General features: G+C 38.9%; 3 protein-coding genes across 3 annotated transcripts; 2 read left to right on the forward strand and 1 right to left on the reverse strand.

Moving 5' to 3' along the window:
- The first annotated feature begins 8,287 nt into the window (after positions 1–8,287).
- LOC136261863 (uncharacterized) lies at positions 8,288–10,276 on the forward strand. The gene is made up of 2 exons (XM_066055945.1): positions 8,288–8,577; positions 8,680–10,276. Exons 1-2 carry the CDS (start codon positions 8,393–8,395, stop codon positions 10,268–10,270), a joined length of 1,776 nt encoding a protein of 591 aa, XP_065912017.1. The 5' UTR covers positions 8,288–8,392; the 3' UTR covers positions 10,271–10,276.
- Positions 10,277–10,597: 321 nt separating this feature from the next.
- On the forward strand, positions 10,598–11,668 carry LOC136244733 (platelet binding protein GspB-like). The gene has a single exon (XM_066036326.1). It carries the CDS (start codon positions 10,598–10,600, stop codon positions 11,666–11,668), a length of 1,071 nt encoding a protein of 356 aa, XP_065892398.1.
- A 110-nt stretch (positions 11,669–11,778) lies between these two features.
- LOC136244835 (uncharacterized) lies at positions 11,779–12,327 on the reverse strand. The gene has a single exon (XM_066036400.1). It carries the CDS (start codon positions 12,325–12,327, stop codon positions 11,779–11,781), a length of 549 nt encoding a protein of 182 aa, XP_065892472.1.
- Between the last annotated feature and the right edge of the window lie 4,612 nt (positions 12,328–16,939).

Below are 16,939 nucleotides of genomic sequence, written 5' to 3' on the forward strand. Positions count from 1 at the left end.
GATGATGAAAATAGACTGTATGCCATAATCTATTCAAGGCCACGCATACTGCAATCACCACCTATCACTCAACTTGTTTCAACATCCTTAATGTTTCAATGCATCCACAGAGCTACAATTATTATGATCATAACAGCTATTTCCTAATACTATTCAATAGGCACTTGATGATTGTGCATGCTGGCATATTTTTGTGCATGATAAAAGCATTAAGCATAATACCAGCATAACAGGTAGAATCTTTAAAAGTCATATCACATCTGTATTGTATCCTTTTCTTATGTCACAGAAGAGGGTTGACGTATTGTAATAGTACAGTCCATAACTATAACCAACTAAATGTGAAGATAAGTTAAGGAATGCTGTTAAATCAAATGTACCAAATGTACAGAGTAAACAGGAACAGGGCAGGGTAGTATAACTACAGTGTATTAGGAAACTTACATTTATTCCTTAAAAGAGTGCATATTAAGGGAGAACAGGGCCCTTTATATGGACCGAGGATTTGAGGTACTCTAATAGAGCAGTCAGGTTATTTTAATAGAGCAGTCTAACTACTCTAATAGAGCATTCATTAGACAATTTTTAAATGGCTATTAAAGAATGGTATAAGTATAAAACTATATTGAATAAGTTAGCAGCAGCTATAGTGAAGGAATATGCAGTCAACTAAATAACTATATATTTCATTAGAACTAATAACTAGTTAATTACTCAAAATCACTGAAGGTATCAAGATTCATAACCTAGTAGTGCAATCACCTCTAATACAGCAGTAAAATAAAAATTGTAATTCACCTATATGCAAAGCATCACGCGTTGTAGCTATACAAGCATGTGCATATGCAATTGTTTAACAGCAATTTTTTCAATGTTGTCTAGACAACACACAGAGAAGTTTGAACATCTCCATACTCTCATATTTATTTATTTATTTATTATTTGCTTTACAGCATACATACAACAAGATAAGTACAGTATAAACATTAGTAGTCCTTAACATCTAGTGTATGCTGAAGGTCCACTGGCATCCAGTGCCAGTGGCCAGGAGTAAGTAGTTATTAAGATTTAATTTAGTTATACTGTAGTTACTTATATTATATAAACTCATTTAAAGCAAGAGTTACAGGTGATCAAAGTTGGGAGGTTTGGGGGACTTATTACAATTACAACAGGGACAAACAACAGAAAAGGTGCATGCATTGTCAGGATCAAAATTTTGTTCAAAATAATTCCATAGAAAGTTTGTAAGTTTGTACGTACTTGATAGTAGGTAGGCTAAGATTGTAATCTATTATTGGTAAAACATTCCATATATGAGGAAGTCTGTTGAAATAGAAGTTGCTGCTGGAAACATTAGTGTTTCTTATGTGTTGCAGTTTATAGCTAGATCCTGATCGTGTGTTTCCTGAAGTGAATTTAATATAGTCAGTGATATTAAATGCATTTGTAGGGGCTTTAAGGCTTTTGGTAAAAAAATTATGTCACAGATGTCCAAAACATACATTAAAGGTAAAAGTTTGAGCTCAAGTAATCGAGATTTATAGTTGCTGGTATAGCCATTCAATATGTACTTCGTTGCGCGACGCTGCTAGTTGTCTGATATCTTTTAATAAATATGGTTTCCATAGTGTTGAACAAAAACATTAATTGGGATCTGACTAGCGATATATATAGATGTTTCTTGGATATAGCAGTTATGTTTGTTGAAAAGGAATGTCGTAATAAGCCTAACATCTGATAAGCCTTTGATATTATGTGTTGGTGGTGGGGTCCCAAGTCTAAATCTGATGAGATAATGATACCTAAATCTCTATGAGTAGTCCCTTTGGATATAACATTGTTGCCTATAGAGTAGGATGTTTGCAGGTGAGGTTTAAAGGACATGAATAAAATTTTGGATAGACTGAACAGTAGATCAGAGTTGATAATCCATCCATCTAGATTATCTACATCCTTTTGCAGATCTAGACTGTCATTTTTAACAGTTATAGTCTTAAAGCAATTTGTTTCGTCTGCAAATAGTAATAATATTGAAGTCAATACCACTGCTTGAAGGTTCTTAGTTTACTAATTTGTTAAGATGCCTTACTGTAGTTATACTGATAGTAAAGTGTCAGTAAACTTAAGTATATGGAACATAATTATTTTACTAAGTTTTAAACTCTCAGTAAAACATCAGTGAATGTGGGTTTACTGAAAAACTACTAAAATAACAAACAATTAACTGTTCCATATACTGGGGATATACCACTGTAGTAAACTAAGATACTTCAAGCAGTGTACATGGTCTGGTAGATCGTTAATGTAGACAAGAAACAGTAGAGGGCCCGAGATGCTGCTCTGGGAAATCCCTGATAAGACTGGTAGGAAATCAGAAAATTCGTTATTTATCTTTACGCACTGTTGATGGTGTAGGAGATAGAATTTAAACCATAGCCATAGGTTGCCAGATATACCAAGTCTATTTAGTTTTAGCAATAGTTGATAATGAGAAACACTGTAAAATGCTTTACGAAAGTCCAAATAGATAACGTCAGTTTGATGGTTAGTATTTATTACTTGGTTGAAGAGGATAAGCAATTGTTGAATTACAGATCTATTTTTGAGGAATCCAAATTGTGCAGGCGAAATAAATTTGTTGAGATGGTCAATAATTTTATCATATATCAATTTTTCAAGTACCTTCGAGGTGTTACATAAATAACAATGATATACACCTGTAGGACGGTAATTTGTAACTGATCCTCTGTCATCAGACTTAACTATGGGAATTATGGTGTGAGTGCACCATTCTAGTGGAATAACATGTTTGCGAAGTGAAAGGTTGAACAAATAGTGTAGTGGTCTATAGAGAAATGAAGCACAATTTTTCAGAAATTTTGGCCCAATTCCATCAATACCAACTTCCTTATGTGGGTCCAACGAGTTAAGAGCGTTAAAAGTATCTTCTTCAGAAATATCAATTGAAACTAAATGTTGTTGGGTGCTAGAGTCTAGAGGCTTGCTAGGAGGGGGCTGGTTAATATTAGTAGTAGTAAACACAGAGTAAAAGTAATTATTAAACAATGATGACTTTTGTTTATCATTGGTTGTGCTGTTATCATTATAATACACAGTGTGTGGGATAGGATCAGATTTAGTCAAACTTCTGATGTAGCTAAATATCTTGGGTTGATTGGTAGTAGCGAAGTCATTAATAAGCTTAGATTCATATGCAGATCGAGCAGCTGAGGCTTCCTCTGCAGCTTCAAACTCAGCAGCCTGCAATCAATCTTTGATACTGTATAAGGTGTGGGAGATTTTGAGTACCACTTTCTAAGTGAACGAAGACATTTGATTTTATGCTTTAAGCTTGGGATAAACCATTTAGGAAAATCATTGAGTTTTATCTTGATTTATGGAACAAACTGGCGAATTGCATCAAATTGAATTTCTTTAATTAAAGTCCATACAAATTCTACGTCAGACGAATTAAAGCAGGGAGAAAAGTTAACATGTGAAAGGTATTCATTTATTGAATCAAAGTCTGCCTTAGAGTAATCATATAAATTAATAGAATCACTTACTGTTGTGGCATTGCAATTATGAAGCAGGTTAAGATTAAATGTAACAGGGTAGTGGTCTGATTTAAGCAATGGATTATCTTCTGTGTGAATTTGGAGACTGAAAATATTTTCGTCACAGTTAGTAATTATGAGATCCATTACATTTCCTTGGACATTAGTAGAATATTCAACAATCTGGGTATAGTTATACTGAAATATTAGATCACAGATTTTAGAAGAAAACTGGGAGTTTGCACTTAGTGTTGACTAAACAACATCTGAGGTGTTGAAATCACCCATAAACACAATAGGATCATCCTCCTTCATTGGGAGAGATAAGTATGAAAGTAAATGGTCTTGGTAGTCAGTTCCACTGTTTGGAGAATTATACAATAGACAGATTTTATTGGGCTTGCTGGTCAGGATTTCAACGGTAACCACTTCAATATCATCAGGACTAGTTAACAGTTTGCTAGGAATACTCATGTCAATTGCTTACATAACACTAATAATAATTTCATTATTATAGATATGGTCAGAAAGCCAAGTTTCTGTTATTCCGTAAATTTTGTAATTTGAAGTAAGTATAAAACTATTAAAGTTCTTCAACTTGTTGACAAGACTTCTAGAATTCCACAAGTACACTGGAATTGGGTCTGGTTTTACTAAACGTGAGATAGGTTCATTAATACTTTGGCTAAACTCAGGGGTATCAGGAATTCTGATTACCCGCATCGATTGACATAGCTGATTAGGAGAAAGTGGGGAAGTTTGGGTAAGATTTGGTGCACTTGTGTTCACATTAGTTGTGTTGGATCTTCTTAGTTGTCTTCGTACAATTGAGCCATTCTTTATGATCAGGTTTGTTTCACCTTGTTGTCTATGCTGTTTTAATTCATCTACTAGTTTCTTGTGCTTGGCTCTTTTGAACTTTGTCATGTCGGGGGCGATAAATACTTTTTTGTAATTGTCATGGGAGCGAAGGCGGGGAGCATTAATTTAGATAAAACTGTCAATTTGGAATCTTCTGAAGTGAAGCATACCAGCAGAGGTCTTACTCGTACTGTATTTGCGGCCAATATGGAAGATTTTCTGGATATTGAGGTCAACTATAACAATGCATTTGCACAGGTCAGCAAAATTCTGTTCTTCTGAAGAGATGTTCGGGTGCCTCTGGGAGATTATAAACTATGTTGTTTTTCTTGTATTCACGTTCAGAAAGCTCATCTGCAACAGATGAGGCAGTTGCTGCTGTTGAAACTTCTGGTGGTTTTATAATTTTCTGAGTTTCAGATTGAGTGCTTAATAGATCACTGAAACTCTTCTCCAAGGCTAAGTTGGCCTGGGAAAGAGCTTCAATTTGAGTACCAAGTTTGGAGACGGAGTTCTCTAGGACATTGTGATTATCAATGAAGATTTGGAAGTTGTGGTGGTCAACATTTTCAGTTGGAGGATTATTTGCCACTGAGGTTAGCTGGCTTAGACTGGCATAATATTGGTTTAAATTGCAGCAGTAAACTATGTTTGGCATTGAGGCAGACAATTTATTGAACAGTTTGTAATTATCATTCGATACTCCTTCACATGATGCATGTACCCAACGGTAACAAACTTCACATTGGAATGATGTACCTTTCTTAAAACAAAGTTTATTGTAATGTTTACATATTTCACCTGGCAACTTCTGTACCTTACTTAGCATCTTGTCGGGTGGTGAGACGCCTGGACTAGGGGGAGCTTCCTCTTCCCTTGACTACTAGGCATTGGCGTGGTCCTACTAAATTAATCTGAGCAAACAAAAAGCAGAGAACACACAGATTAAAGTTTGGTGATAGTCCAACGTTTACGGGTACCGTTAGAGAGGAAGGCCACGGTACAACAGCGTTAGCAGTTTTGGTGGGTGTAGTCCACTGTTCGGGACTACTGAGATTCCTCCTGCTCCTGGCAACAAACGTTTCCTTGTTGGGAGATTTGTCTAAAGTGAGGATTGTACAACTGTAGTTGTTACTTGAAGAAGGAGAAATCGGACAAGAAAAATAAGCTGTAACCCATAATCAAAAAGTTTTTTTTAACTTGTTTTATTTATATACTTGTGGTTACAGCTGTACGTACATTTACAGAAATACGTATACTCCACAATGTTAGCACATGGCGCTTATGATTTCCAGAACTTGGAAAACTGTGATACCGTGATTTTCCAGCTTGTTGTCACATAGAAATGCAATATGCGCATGTGCAATGAAAATTCAAATTGCTCATGGATAATATAAAATTATTTAGATTTGTATTTGTATTTAAGGATAGGTTGTTGCTATGTTCCAGCAGTCACATGAATAAAAATAAAACTTAGATAAAAAAGGGTCCTCAAACGAAAAAAAAACACACGGGAATATCGAACCAGGGACCTCCAGTGCATGAGCCCAGTGTCTTAGCCATTATTCTACGTGGCTCCCAGCTACCCAATTGCATTAGTTTTTACCTTATATGTATCTGAGTGGAGTAACTTCATCTATATAATGAAGACAAAGGTAAAGAAGAAACCAAAGCTGAACCCGACCCTAACCCTAACATTAATACTACTTTTCGCGTCCCCTAAAGTTGAATGCTCAGGGCAACCTACTAGACACGTCCCCTAAAGTTGAATACTTGGGGCAATCTACGTAATAGAGGCGTGCCCTAAAATCGAATACTCGGGCCAACCAACTAGACGCGTGCCGTAAAGTTGAATGTTCTGGGCATAGCATACAACTAGTGTGCTTGATAGTGAGGGAACTCTAGTGGACTTCCGGAACAATAGCCCTGACAAAATATTTCCGGCTGCCGGAACAATAGCAACTTCGTTAAGGATAAAGGCTTGCGCCTGTAACTTACATACTACTCAGTGTATACTACTAACAATAAATCCATAAACAGTATGAACTTAGACCATACCTATTTGAAAAGTTGTTGCTCGGATATATTCTGCAACAAAATGGGTCGGTGGGTAGGCAAAAAAAATAATAAAGCTAGCTAATCTTAGACATGTTTACCTTATAAAAATGTAAGTCATGCACACGCTTTCTAGTTAAAAGCTATGTAGCTAGCTATTGTAAAGGAAAATGTAGCTAATAGCTCAATCAGTCTTGGATGCACTGAAATAAATTTCTTAGCCAAGAAGTAGAGGTAGGCTATATAATGCTAGTTACACTGGTTTTAGTTTTAAGGGAACTACACCTATAAAGATAATGTTACCTTTTGAGACAAAAATTTTACGCAATGACTGTTCTATTAGAGTATCTCGATCATTTTGCACCAGTTTACAAATTAAATTCTAGGTGTCGCGTGATCTTAATTGTTTTGAATTCTTAATTAAAATGTGTGTAAAATTGGGTCGGTCGGGTCCGAGTAACAACTTTTCAAATAGGTATGGCCTAGGCCATACCTATATTTGAAAAGTAGGCCATACCTATAATGGCTATATTTGAAAAGTTGTTGCTTGGATTTATTTTGCAACAAACTGGGTCGGTCGTTAGGCAAAAAAAAACATAATAAAGCTAGCTAATCTTAGACATGTTTATCTTATAAAAATGTAAGTCATGCACATACTTCTAGTTACAAGCTATGTAGCTAGCTATTGTAAAGGAAAATTTTTGTTTTTATTTTTTTCCCCGGGCTAGATGGACTGCCCTTGCCACCACCCCCAGCACTAGGTGTTAAAGTGCTGGACAGCTGGAAATACCAGCAATCAAACAGGGCCGCCAAATTCCAAGCGACCCTCGGAGTAGGCCAGATCAATATTAGTGGTTGATGGATGGCCAACCGAAGAGCTATGACCCCTCAAACACATTACTGCAGACCTTAACAATGAAAAGCAAAGCCTACATCGCAGCCAGAATAAGCATTTGCTGCAATTAATGCTACGCTTCTTATAGCCAACATTGAAGCAAGCTTCCTGAAAACCGTTGTTACTAGCAGTGGGCCCCATGCCACCAGTAGCTGCAAACACCAATGGTGAAAAGCAAGCTCTCTCTAACACGCTCATCATATGCCCGTCTTTTTTCACGTTCGTGAAGCTGGTAACATCTGGACAATTGGGAGCGAAAATAAGAGCGCGCAAAAGGGTTGAAAACCCTGACATCGAAAAACGCACGCTGTCTATTTCGACCCCAAAAATTCCTGGCGAAAGCATCAAGACGGGCACCATCTTCACTATTGGCAGTAGCGAATTGCATTTTCACTGTTGGCAGTAGCAAATTGCAATGGCTCACCATCAAGAGGCTGGAGAGCAGGCTCAACACCAAGTCACCAACATCACTGCACACTTCACTCAACAGACTTGCAGTTAAATCCCTGACTTCATTGTGGCGGATAGATGGAAACCCGCCACAGGAATAAGTAAAGGCATGCTTCACACAAAATGGTTTACCACAAACACACGTCTGAGGCAAGTTAACAGGTTGCCATCCAAATCTTAAACACAGGGCATCATGAAACCCCCCTTGCTTAAGGCAAACCCATATTGTATAGGAAAATGTAGCTAATAGCTCAATCAGTCTTGGATGCACTGAAATAAATTTCTTAGCCAAAAAGTGGAGGCATATATAGCTAGTTACACTGGTTTTAGTTTTAAGGGAGCTACACCTATAAAGATAATGTTACCTTTTGAGACAAAAATTTTACGCAATGACCGTGGCTGTGTCTCGATCATTTTGCACCAGTTACAAATGAGCGAGTTCCGAAATGACGTCACAATATAAATGGCGACCTCTATTTGGGGGACTCTTATGTATTCGCTATACTACAAAGTTGTTAAATTTGTGTTTTGCTCGGTTTTGAACTAGCTAGAAAAGGCAAGTGGCAAAGATATGAAAGAATTCAACGCCAATGGCCATGGTGACGACGGCGATTTGTATCTTTTGGAGGAAGGCGATATTTCCGGTGCTTCCTTGCACGGAAAAAAACCTAGCGAACTAACTGTTGCTAAACTAAAGAGATGGCTATCATGTAGAGGTGCTCCCTTAAGTGGAAAGAAACCGGAACTAGTAGAAAGGTATTACTGCTTTTGTAAAACAGCTGCTTGCTCGCTGCATCCACAGTGGCGAGCTCAGCTCCAAATGTACATGTTTACTAGCTACCCGTATTTTTTATGTAGGGTTGAATGCTACATCAAGTTTGGGTGGGATCATCTGCTTGTTGACCCGGACAAGGGTTTGAACACTCGAAAAAAGCTTTTAAACATGGCGGGTGAAAGAATGGAATCAGAGCCCTCAGGTTCATCCCAGTTGACGACATTATTAGAGTCACTCCCAAGCAGCACTGATCCTCAATGGACAGAGAGTTTAGTTGACATTCCACAAATTTCATTCAATGCAATTTTCAAGTTTTCAGTTGAAAGGAAAGTGCCGAGGAAGAAAGTTAACTACCTGGAAAATTTAGCAGATTTTAGGGCCCATATGTCATTGCAAGAAGACAGCAGTAAGGAGTCTGCTGAAGAGCTCTACATGGAAGCTGAGTACACTAGAACGCTGGACAAAGCTTATAGATTTTTCCATGATGGCCATGTTCAAGACTTGAAGTTTCATCCAATGCCACATCTAGAAAATGGTGTTTGTGTTGTATCTAGAGTGTTAGCATCGATGAAAAAGGTTTTTTACCATGTTACCATTCTTGCATGCAAGTCATCTTGTACAGTTAAGACAGCTTATTGTACTTGTCCTGCTGGGCTCTCTGGGTGTTGCAATCATGCAATCGCAACACTTTATTGTTTGGAGGACTATGTAAGCAGTGGTTTACAAGAAGAAGAAAAAAAAGGATGCACAGAACGGCTTCAAGTGTGGAACCGACCCAATCCACAACATGTAGTTGGACGCCCTACAGATGAAGTGACTTTAACTAAGAAAGTCTATGGTGTTGAGAAAAGACCCAAACTGCATTCTGTGAATAAATGGGACTGCCGTCCAGCATCAAGAAGACTGATTGACCCAAACAAGGCACGTCACCTTAGAGAGAGACTATTTGTTATAGAGGATGAAAAGATACAATCAGCTGAGAAAGCACTACATTCAGCAGGAACACTGAGTGAATTGAAGAAGGCGGCTCAAACCAAGTCATTGATAAGCATGTATGGGACCTCCGGTTACTTGCAAATGCTTGATGATGAGCCTGCCCCCTTAGAGAGCAGAGAAGACTTCCTTAGGAAGGAAAAGGAAGAGAGGTTGTCACGAGCTGCTGAAAAGAAGCGTCAATTTCAAGAAGAACTTGTAGCTAAGCAACTGCTTGTCCAGCATGACCATAAATATTCCCTATGTGGTATGGATGAACACCCAACTGAAAAGCATAATGATTCTGCCGACATTAATCATTTAGCAAAGTCGTTGTACTACAATCATGTTTCTATTGATATGACAGCTATACATAAACTGGAAATTGATACAAGGGCTCAGTCTGACTCAGAAGTTTGGCACCGTGAACGCAAACTTAGGATCACTGCATCTATGATGAAGGAAGTCTGCCATAGAAAAGATAGTACTAGCTGCAAATCTTTCCTTTTGAAGAAGCTTTCCCCTACTGCTGCTATCAGTGCAGCCATGCGTTATGGTATCAGGCACGAACAATATGCCATTGAATCCTATAAGAACCACCGTAAACTGAATGGAGCAGAAACAACTGTTGAACCATGTGGTCTGTTTGTGGATTCTTCTGAACCTTGGCTGGCAGCTAGCCCTGATGGGATTATTTTTTAGCCTTCTCAGAGCAATGGTTATAGTAAAGGGTGTTTAGAAGTGAAATGTCCAATGTTGTGTAAGCAGAAGTCGATTGTAGATGTTTGCAGAGAGAAGACCTCATTTTGTATTCAAGAAAAGAATGGCAAATTTGGTTTGTCAGAATCTCATGCATATTATTATCAGATCCAGACTCAAATGCATGTGGCTAAGCTCCCTTGGTGCGACTTTGTTGTTTGGTCACCAGTGGGTGAGTTGTTTGTGCAGCGTATTCTGTACAAGGAGCAATTTATGCTAGCAGCTATTTCTAAAGCACGTTCTTTTTATTTCAATACTTATTTGCCAGCAATGGCTCCCTGTGTAATCATACGAAGTAGTATTGAACAAAATGGAAACATCGAACCATTGACTTTAGTCCAGGTGGCAGGTAATTCCAAGCTTATGAATTCATCGAGCAATGATGAGCCATCATCAGCTACTGTGAAGCAGTCCGTTGATGAGAAGCAGTCTGTTGGTGTGAAGCAGTCCGTTGATGAGAAGCAGAGTGTTGGTGTGAAGCAGCCTGTTGGTGAGAAGCAGTCGGTCGGTGAGAAGCAGTCGGTCAGTGAGAAGCCGTCTGTTGGTGTGAAGCAGTCTGTTAGTGAGAAGCCGTCTGTTGATGTGAAGCAGTCTGTTGGTGTGAAGCAGTCTGTTGGTGTGAAGCAGTCTGTTGGTGAGAAGAGGTCTGTTGATGTAAAGCCGTCTGTTGATGTAAAGCAATCTGTTGGTGTGAAGCAGTCTGTTGGTGAGAAGAGGTCTGTTGGTGGGAAGCAATCTGTTAGTGTGAAGCGGTGTGATAGTGAGCAGTCTGTATGTGATGATGTAGTGTTTCAAAAAATTGACTCACTTAAGCAAAAGAGGATGCCCTTGTATACAGTGCTTAAAAATCTGAATTTGGCAAGGCACTCTGTGTATGGAGACGGTAGCTGCCTCTACCATTCTATTGCACACCAGGCTGGTTTTATTGCGAAGTCAAGTTGTGGCGACAAGTTGGTTAGTAAGCATTTAAGACAGGTGGCGCACAAAACGATGAATGAGCATCCTTGTGTCCGTTTGGAAGAAGGTCTGTCTGTAGTCCAATGGCTGGAAAAGAAGGAACGTGTGATGGATCCAACTGAATGGGGTGGTGACATAGAAGTGCGATTATTAGCCATTGCACTACACCGAGACGTTATTGTGATCACTGACAATTCCAGCGATGGCAGCTACGCAAGAAGATTCCCATGCCAACCACCTCCTTTACCCAAGATGAAGGGAGGTATATTTATTCCTATCAAGTGTAAAGAATTATGCGTACAATGGACTATGACCCCCACTCCGTTAGTCATTATATTCAATGGTGTTAATCATTATGATTCAACTATTTCATTATCAATGTAAATATAACATTAATGTAAATATACAGTACTACATCATTGCTTTCAAAATCCATTATTTATGTACAACTCATGATCAATAATAATATTGTGAATAATAAATAACTACATACACTATGCTACCAAAGGTGGACTAAAATTTGTTAACATAAAGCAAACATACACAAGTTCATTTATTGAGTCCCACATTGATGCGGGTAGAGTGTGTTGTAGAATACGGAACTGCTTTGCACGTCCGATAGCTCTCTCTACATGTATCCGTAAATGAGCAGTTTTTCTTGTGTGGAAAACATCATCTACTGGCATCTGTGTATTCGAGCTCAATAATGGGGGAATGTTTAATCTAACACCCAGTGGTGCCAATAAATCTTGTATCTGAAATCCTTTGTCTGCCATGATTTCATCACCTGTTTCAAGCAAATCTAGCAGCCCACTAACTTCCACTAGTTTCCTATCTGAGATAGACCCTTCATAGGTTGGAGAAACAAATGTTACAACTCCACTTGGCATAATTCCAACAAGAACCTTGACTGTATTTCTGTTTTTATACGAGGAAAACGTACAGGACTGTGATAGCAATGACGAAGGTCTTTCAATTGGAAATTCTGTTGCATCAATGATCAGCCTTGTGTTAGGATAATCCTTCTTAAAAACTTCTGGCATGTATTTTTTGACTATGTGCCATCGTGGGTAACGCTCAAGGGCTTTCAAACTATGAAACATCAAATTGATCCATGTAGATACAATTCTGGATACAGAAGATTTTGAAATTCTAAACCTCTTGGCCAAGTCCAATTCTAGCAGTCCCAAATGAAGGCGAACTAAAGTTTAAAAAAACTGTTCCAAAAGAGGAAGTTTGCATGTTCGGCCAGTTTTTGTATCATCATAATCATCTTAACTGTTCTTTCCTTCCCATTGCCGCATTACCTTTGCATCACTTTCCAAAACCTCCTCGTAAAATGCAATCAGAGTGTTGTAATCGGAAAACCCGGTGTAAAATTTTACTAATTCGTCATTGTCACAGATGTTTTCCAAACGGAATAAAGATCTTTGAAAAGCATTCTCCACTTCGGACAATTTTACCTGAAGTTCATCTATCCTCCTTTGCATTTCAGCAACATCAATACTATTTCCTCCAACTTCCATGAAATTTTCTTCTGACCAGTCACTATCCACTGGTGTACCTTGCCCTTCACCACGAGTTTCAATCATGTCTGCTCTTTGGTACACAGAGGCAGCTAAGCGAGATGTAGTTGTTGTTCGCTGCTGCATTTCCCTAGTCCAAGGAAACACGGATGGTACAGAAGTTGCCTTTAATACTCGTCTTGCAGAGTGTAATACGTCACCACTAATGTAGTCATCGAGAGTGAAATGAAGAGAGCAGACTTTCGTATTACTATTTATCACAAAATTTGGTCCAGGATCTCGACGAATCTTTGCTATCCACATTTTCCCTTTGTCGCTAGAGACATCAGGAAACGAATGAAAAGATAATCTTTGCATCCCTAAACGCTCCCTCTCTGCCTTCTCCCCAGAACAGTCGAAACGCAACCGTCAAAAAATGGGCATTTTTAGTTGCAGCGCAATTATTACGTAATGTGAAAAATGGCGATTCCGAAGTACCACGTGGATGCGAGACTTAGCGTTTGTTTGAAGAGATGCAGTGGTGTTTTTGCTAAAAATGTCTTTGAGAATACATGGCGAAGACAGCTGTTTAGTTCGTTAATCATTGGAACTCAAGAGTTGGAAGTATTTGTCTATGAAAAAGTTGACGTTCTTTAACTGCCCCGAACTTTTATCCACCTTTGAAAACTGATGAGGAGTGCACAAAATCTGACTTTACGGATTTTGAAAGGTTTGTATGGCCTACTTGTATAAGCAATATAAAAGTATGTGCTTTTGTGAAACAAATTGTACCACGTGCAAACTGATAGAGTGTAGTACGAGACCTCATTAACTTACATAAAAACTGATACATAAAATATTGTTAAACAATGTAGTATTCATAAGTAGTATCATAAAAGTCATCTTCAGTTATAATCTCTTCTTCTATTGGCTCTAATACTACTTCAGGTTCATCACAGCTGGTTCCTTCAAAATCAGTCTCTTCATCTTCACTGCTGCTACTCTCACATTCATCAGTGTTCATACAACTTTGGCATAGGCACCCTGGACCACACTTTCTTTGTTTCCTTCTGCATCCACATTTCATAGTATTGCAGCCACTTTTACAGCTGCAACCTTTCAGCAAAAATTCTATGTTATCCCTTATTTTCTGTTGCGTATCAGGGGATTCCCATTCAATGGTGTAGTTTCCATCAGTCAGTTTCCAACCATAGTCATTTGGGGGTGGTAGTGATCCGTAAATGTCTGGCTTACTAGATTGCTGCCACATTTGACTAATCCAGCATGATCGTAGCCAGTGCTGCCAAAGAGATGTCACAGTGGGTACTCTTTCCTCTTCATGGATGATTCTGGTACCAACTACTTCTCTAATTTGGTTTAGCCATAGCCGGTGCCTCTCTTCAGCTTGTAACAATGGATCTATGGAGTTATAAAGGTGGATGGGGGTTTTATGTCCTTTAGCTGCTTCAAATGTTTTTAAATGCTTTCTAAAATACAATGATCCGACCAATCTAACAAAGGCTAAAAATCCTTGTTCTTTGTTATGTGGTGATGTATCATGTAAACAACCAGGCATGTTTTGTCCACAGATAAATGATGCGTACTGAAAGAAACAATTGAGTACTGTAGCCTTGCCTATGGACCTGAAGTAGGAGATGTAATCACATCCTGAGCAAATAAATAAAGTTTGCAATACCAAGCCCAGGTCATTCTGCCGCATACTCCTTAAATCAAAGTCTTTCAACATTGCTGTTTGTAAGTTATTAATGTTGATGTACTTGTTGCTGTCAGAGTGTGGAACATTAATTTGTACTATGTACGTAGTTGTAGGATGTTGCTTCACGAAACTTAATCCAATGTTGTAGACATCAGTATCTGGGGAATAGATGAGAACACTGCTAGCTTGTGACTGCACAGCATGGCGCCACATTCTGGTGTCAGCTTCTTGTGCAGTTGAGTAGTACTCCTCAAGTTGCTCTGCAACAAGTTCACTGGGGCTTAACAACCATGCAGTGTTCTCACCTAAACCCGAGAAACACCCAGCTAGAATCAGTCGTTGTTTAGATGTTAGGAGATAGCGTCCCTTCTGAAGTAGAGCTAGCCCAACAGCTTCAACTAATAATCGCTTGCACTGTTGACACTGTAAACACTCCTGCCACTTGTTTGGTACTTGAGCGTCAGGACCAAAAGAGCCATGTTGATGGTCAGTGTTGCTGTTTGAGTACCGTCTTGCCTGCTCAAACTGTTTGGGGTTAAACGCTTGCACATTAGGTTTGTCAAATATTAAATGAACCTCTGATGTACCGGCCTTAAAGTGTTGTAGAATGAACTGATTAAAAAGAAAGACTGTATATTCAGAGAAAGTCTTAGTTTGGCGAAGTGGTCTTGTGTTTAGTATAAACATGGCATCGATAATAGCAATGTGAGGTATAAATGGCAAGTGTGAAACTAGGATGGGAGCATCAGCTGACTGATACCGGCTAGCCAGCTTAGTGGTCCAAGTGCTCTTATTACCTTTGTGAGGATTACCTTGCTCATCCGCTAGTGCCCGTGGCCATTCTGAATATTGTACTTCTGATGGGCTCCCAAGCTTATGATAGTTGGACCAAACTAAATGGCGTCGTAAACATGTGATTAGATGTTTATCATCTCTCTCCTTGGCTGTGCCCTTAGGTTTAACTGTTTTTTTCGTTGCCATAGTCAACAGTTTATGTTGTCTTAGAGTGGGCTTTGTTGTGGTTGGATACTGCAACATGTGGTACTTGACGTAATCCTGAAATGCTTGCTCTCCAATCTGACGAAACGAAAGCATATCACATGCTTGCTCATTGGTGGCTACTTGTCCAGTGAATACATTCAAAAGCTCTCTATTCTTAGGCTGTACACAAAACAACTGATTTTCTGAAGCAACACTGCAAAGCTGTTTGATGTTTTGTTCATATTTGCATGCCTGAGGAGAATCATCAAGGATGTTATTATTTGACTCTTTGTGGTGTTCGAAACGTTCTGGGAACAATTCTTGAATAAGATTTTTGTGTACTTTAATTCGATCATTTAAAAACAATGTGGTTTTCTGCAGGTAAGGTTTAGTAGGGCGAGCTATGGCAGTCTTTAAATCTTTATTAATGCACATTTCATGTGCCTCATCGAGGGCTACAGCTCGCCAATGTTGCTGAGTTAGCTTGACAGTAAATGCTCCTCTTTCCAAGCAATTCAAAAGCACTGGTGGGTAGTGTTGAATCTCACCAAGATGGTGGGGCAATATTCTGGCATAATATTCCCTGTCAAATGCTGCAAACATGGGAGCCATTAGCTTTAAACTGGTTATGCGTAACTCCCAATTGCTACTCCTTATGGCTAAATACAGAGCAAAGTAACAAAAACAGTCAGTAAAAACAAACTGGGTCCAAAACTTCCATGTTTTGTCATTTTCACCCATCTGTTTCACAAACTTCTTGAAGTCTTCTCCACTGTTGCTGTCCTTCACCAGTTCACAAATTCTCTCCATCATGTTCTTAGGTGAGTTCTTTGTCTGTATGCCAGTAAGGAGTATGCAAGTGACATCCTCAGTGATGGTAGTCTTATTGGTTAAAACATACGCACGCCACATTTCCCTGTATAAGGCCTCCCATGTTTGCAGCAAGAAATAGTGTGTACGTTTAAAGTTTGAACAGTGCTCCAACGACTTAAGTGTGGTCCCATGATAGCCAGAATTCTTAGCCAGCTTTCTTAGACCGGCAGAGTAGTATTCCTTCATTAAAATAGGCTGGTAGTTTTTCATAATGTGCCAGTCTCCTGGAAAAATTAGTAGCTTTCTCAACATTGTGCTATACTGTTTCTTGACATTCATGAGGTGTCTATAGGTCTTCCCATCTCCCACTAAAATCACCCATCCATCCTGGACTCCATCAAATCTTGCCAACAGATCTTCTGCTACCATTGACATTGTCTCTGCACAGTCAGGGTTCTCATCCAATAATTCCATATAATGTACAGCTGATGTACACTGTGTGTGCTGTAAATCACAGTGCCTGTTGTCATCTAGAAATACTCTAACATCACTGATAACAGCATTTGGTGAAACGCTATCTGTGTGTTGGCGGTAGTGCAAACAATACTTCTGGATAATGTATGAAAACAGCTTATTGTC

Source organism: Dysidea avara, chromosome 1, assembly GCF_963678975.1.
Source record: "Dysidea avara chromosome 1, odDysAvar1.4, whole genome shotgun sequence".
Classification (NCBI taxonomy): domain Eukaryota; kingdom Metazoa; phylum Porifera; class Demospongiae; order Dictyoceratida; family Dysideidae; genus Dysidea; species Dysidea avara.

Coding starts and splice junctions, on each gene's coding strand:
- LOC136261863 (XM_066055945.1), top strand. CDS start 8,393: ATGAAAGAATTCAACGCCAATGGCCATGGTGACGACGGCGATTTGTAT. Junction 8,578..8,679: donor AAACCGGAACTAGTAGAAAG/GTATTACTGCTT, acceptor TTTTTTATGTAG/GGTTGAATGCTACATCAAGT.
- LOC136244733 (XM_066036326.1), top strand. CDS start 10,598: ATGGCTCCCTGTGTAATCATACGAAGTAGTATTGAACAAAATGGAAAC.
- LOC136244835 (XM_066036400.1), bottom strand. CDS start 12,327: ATGCCAGAAGTTTTTAAGAAGGATTATCCTAACACAAGGCTGATCATT.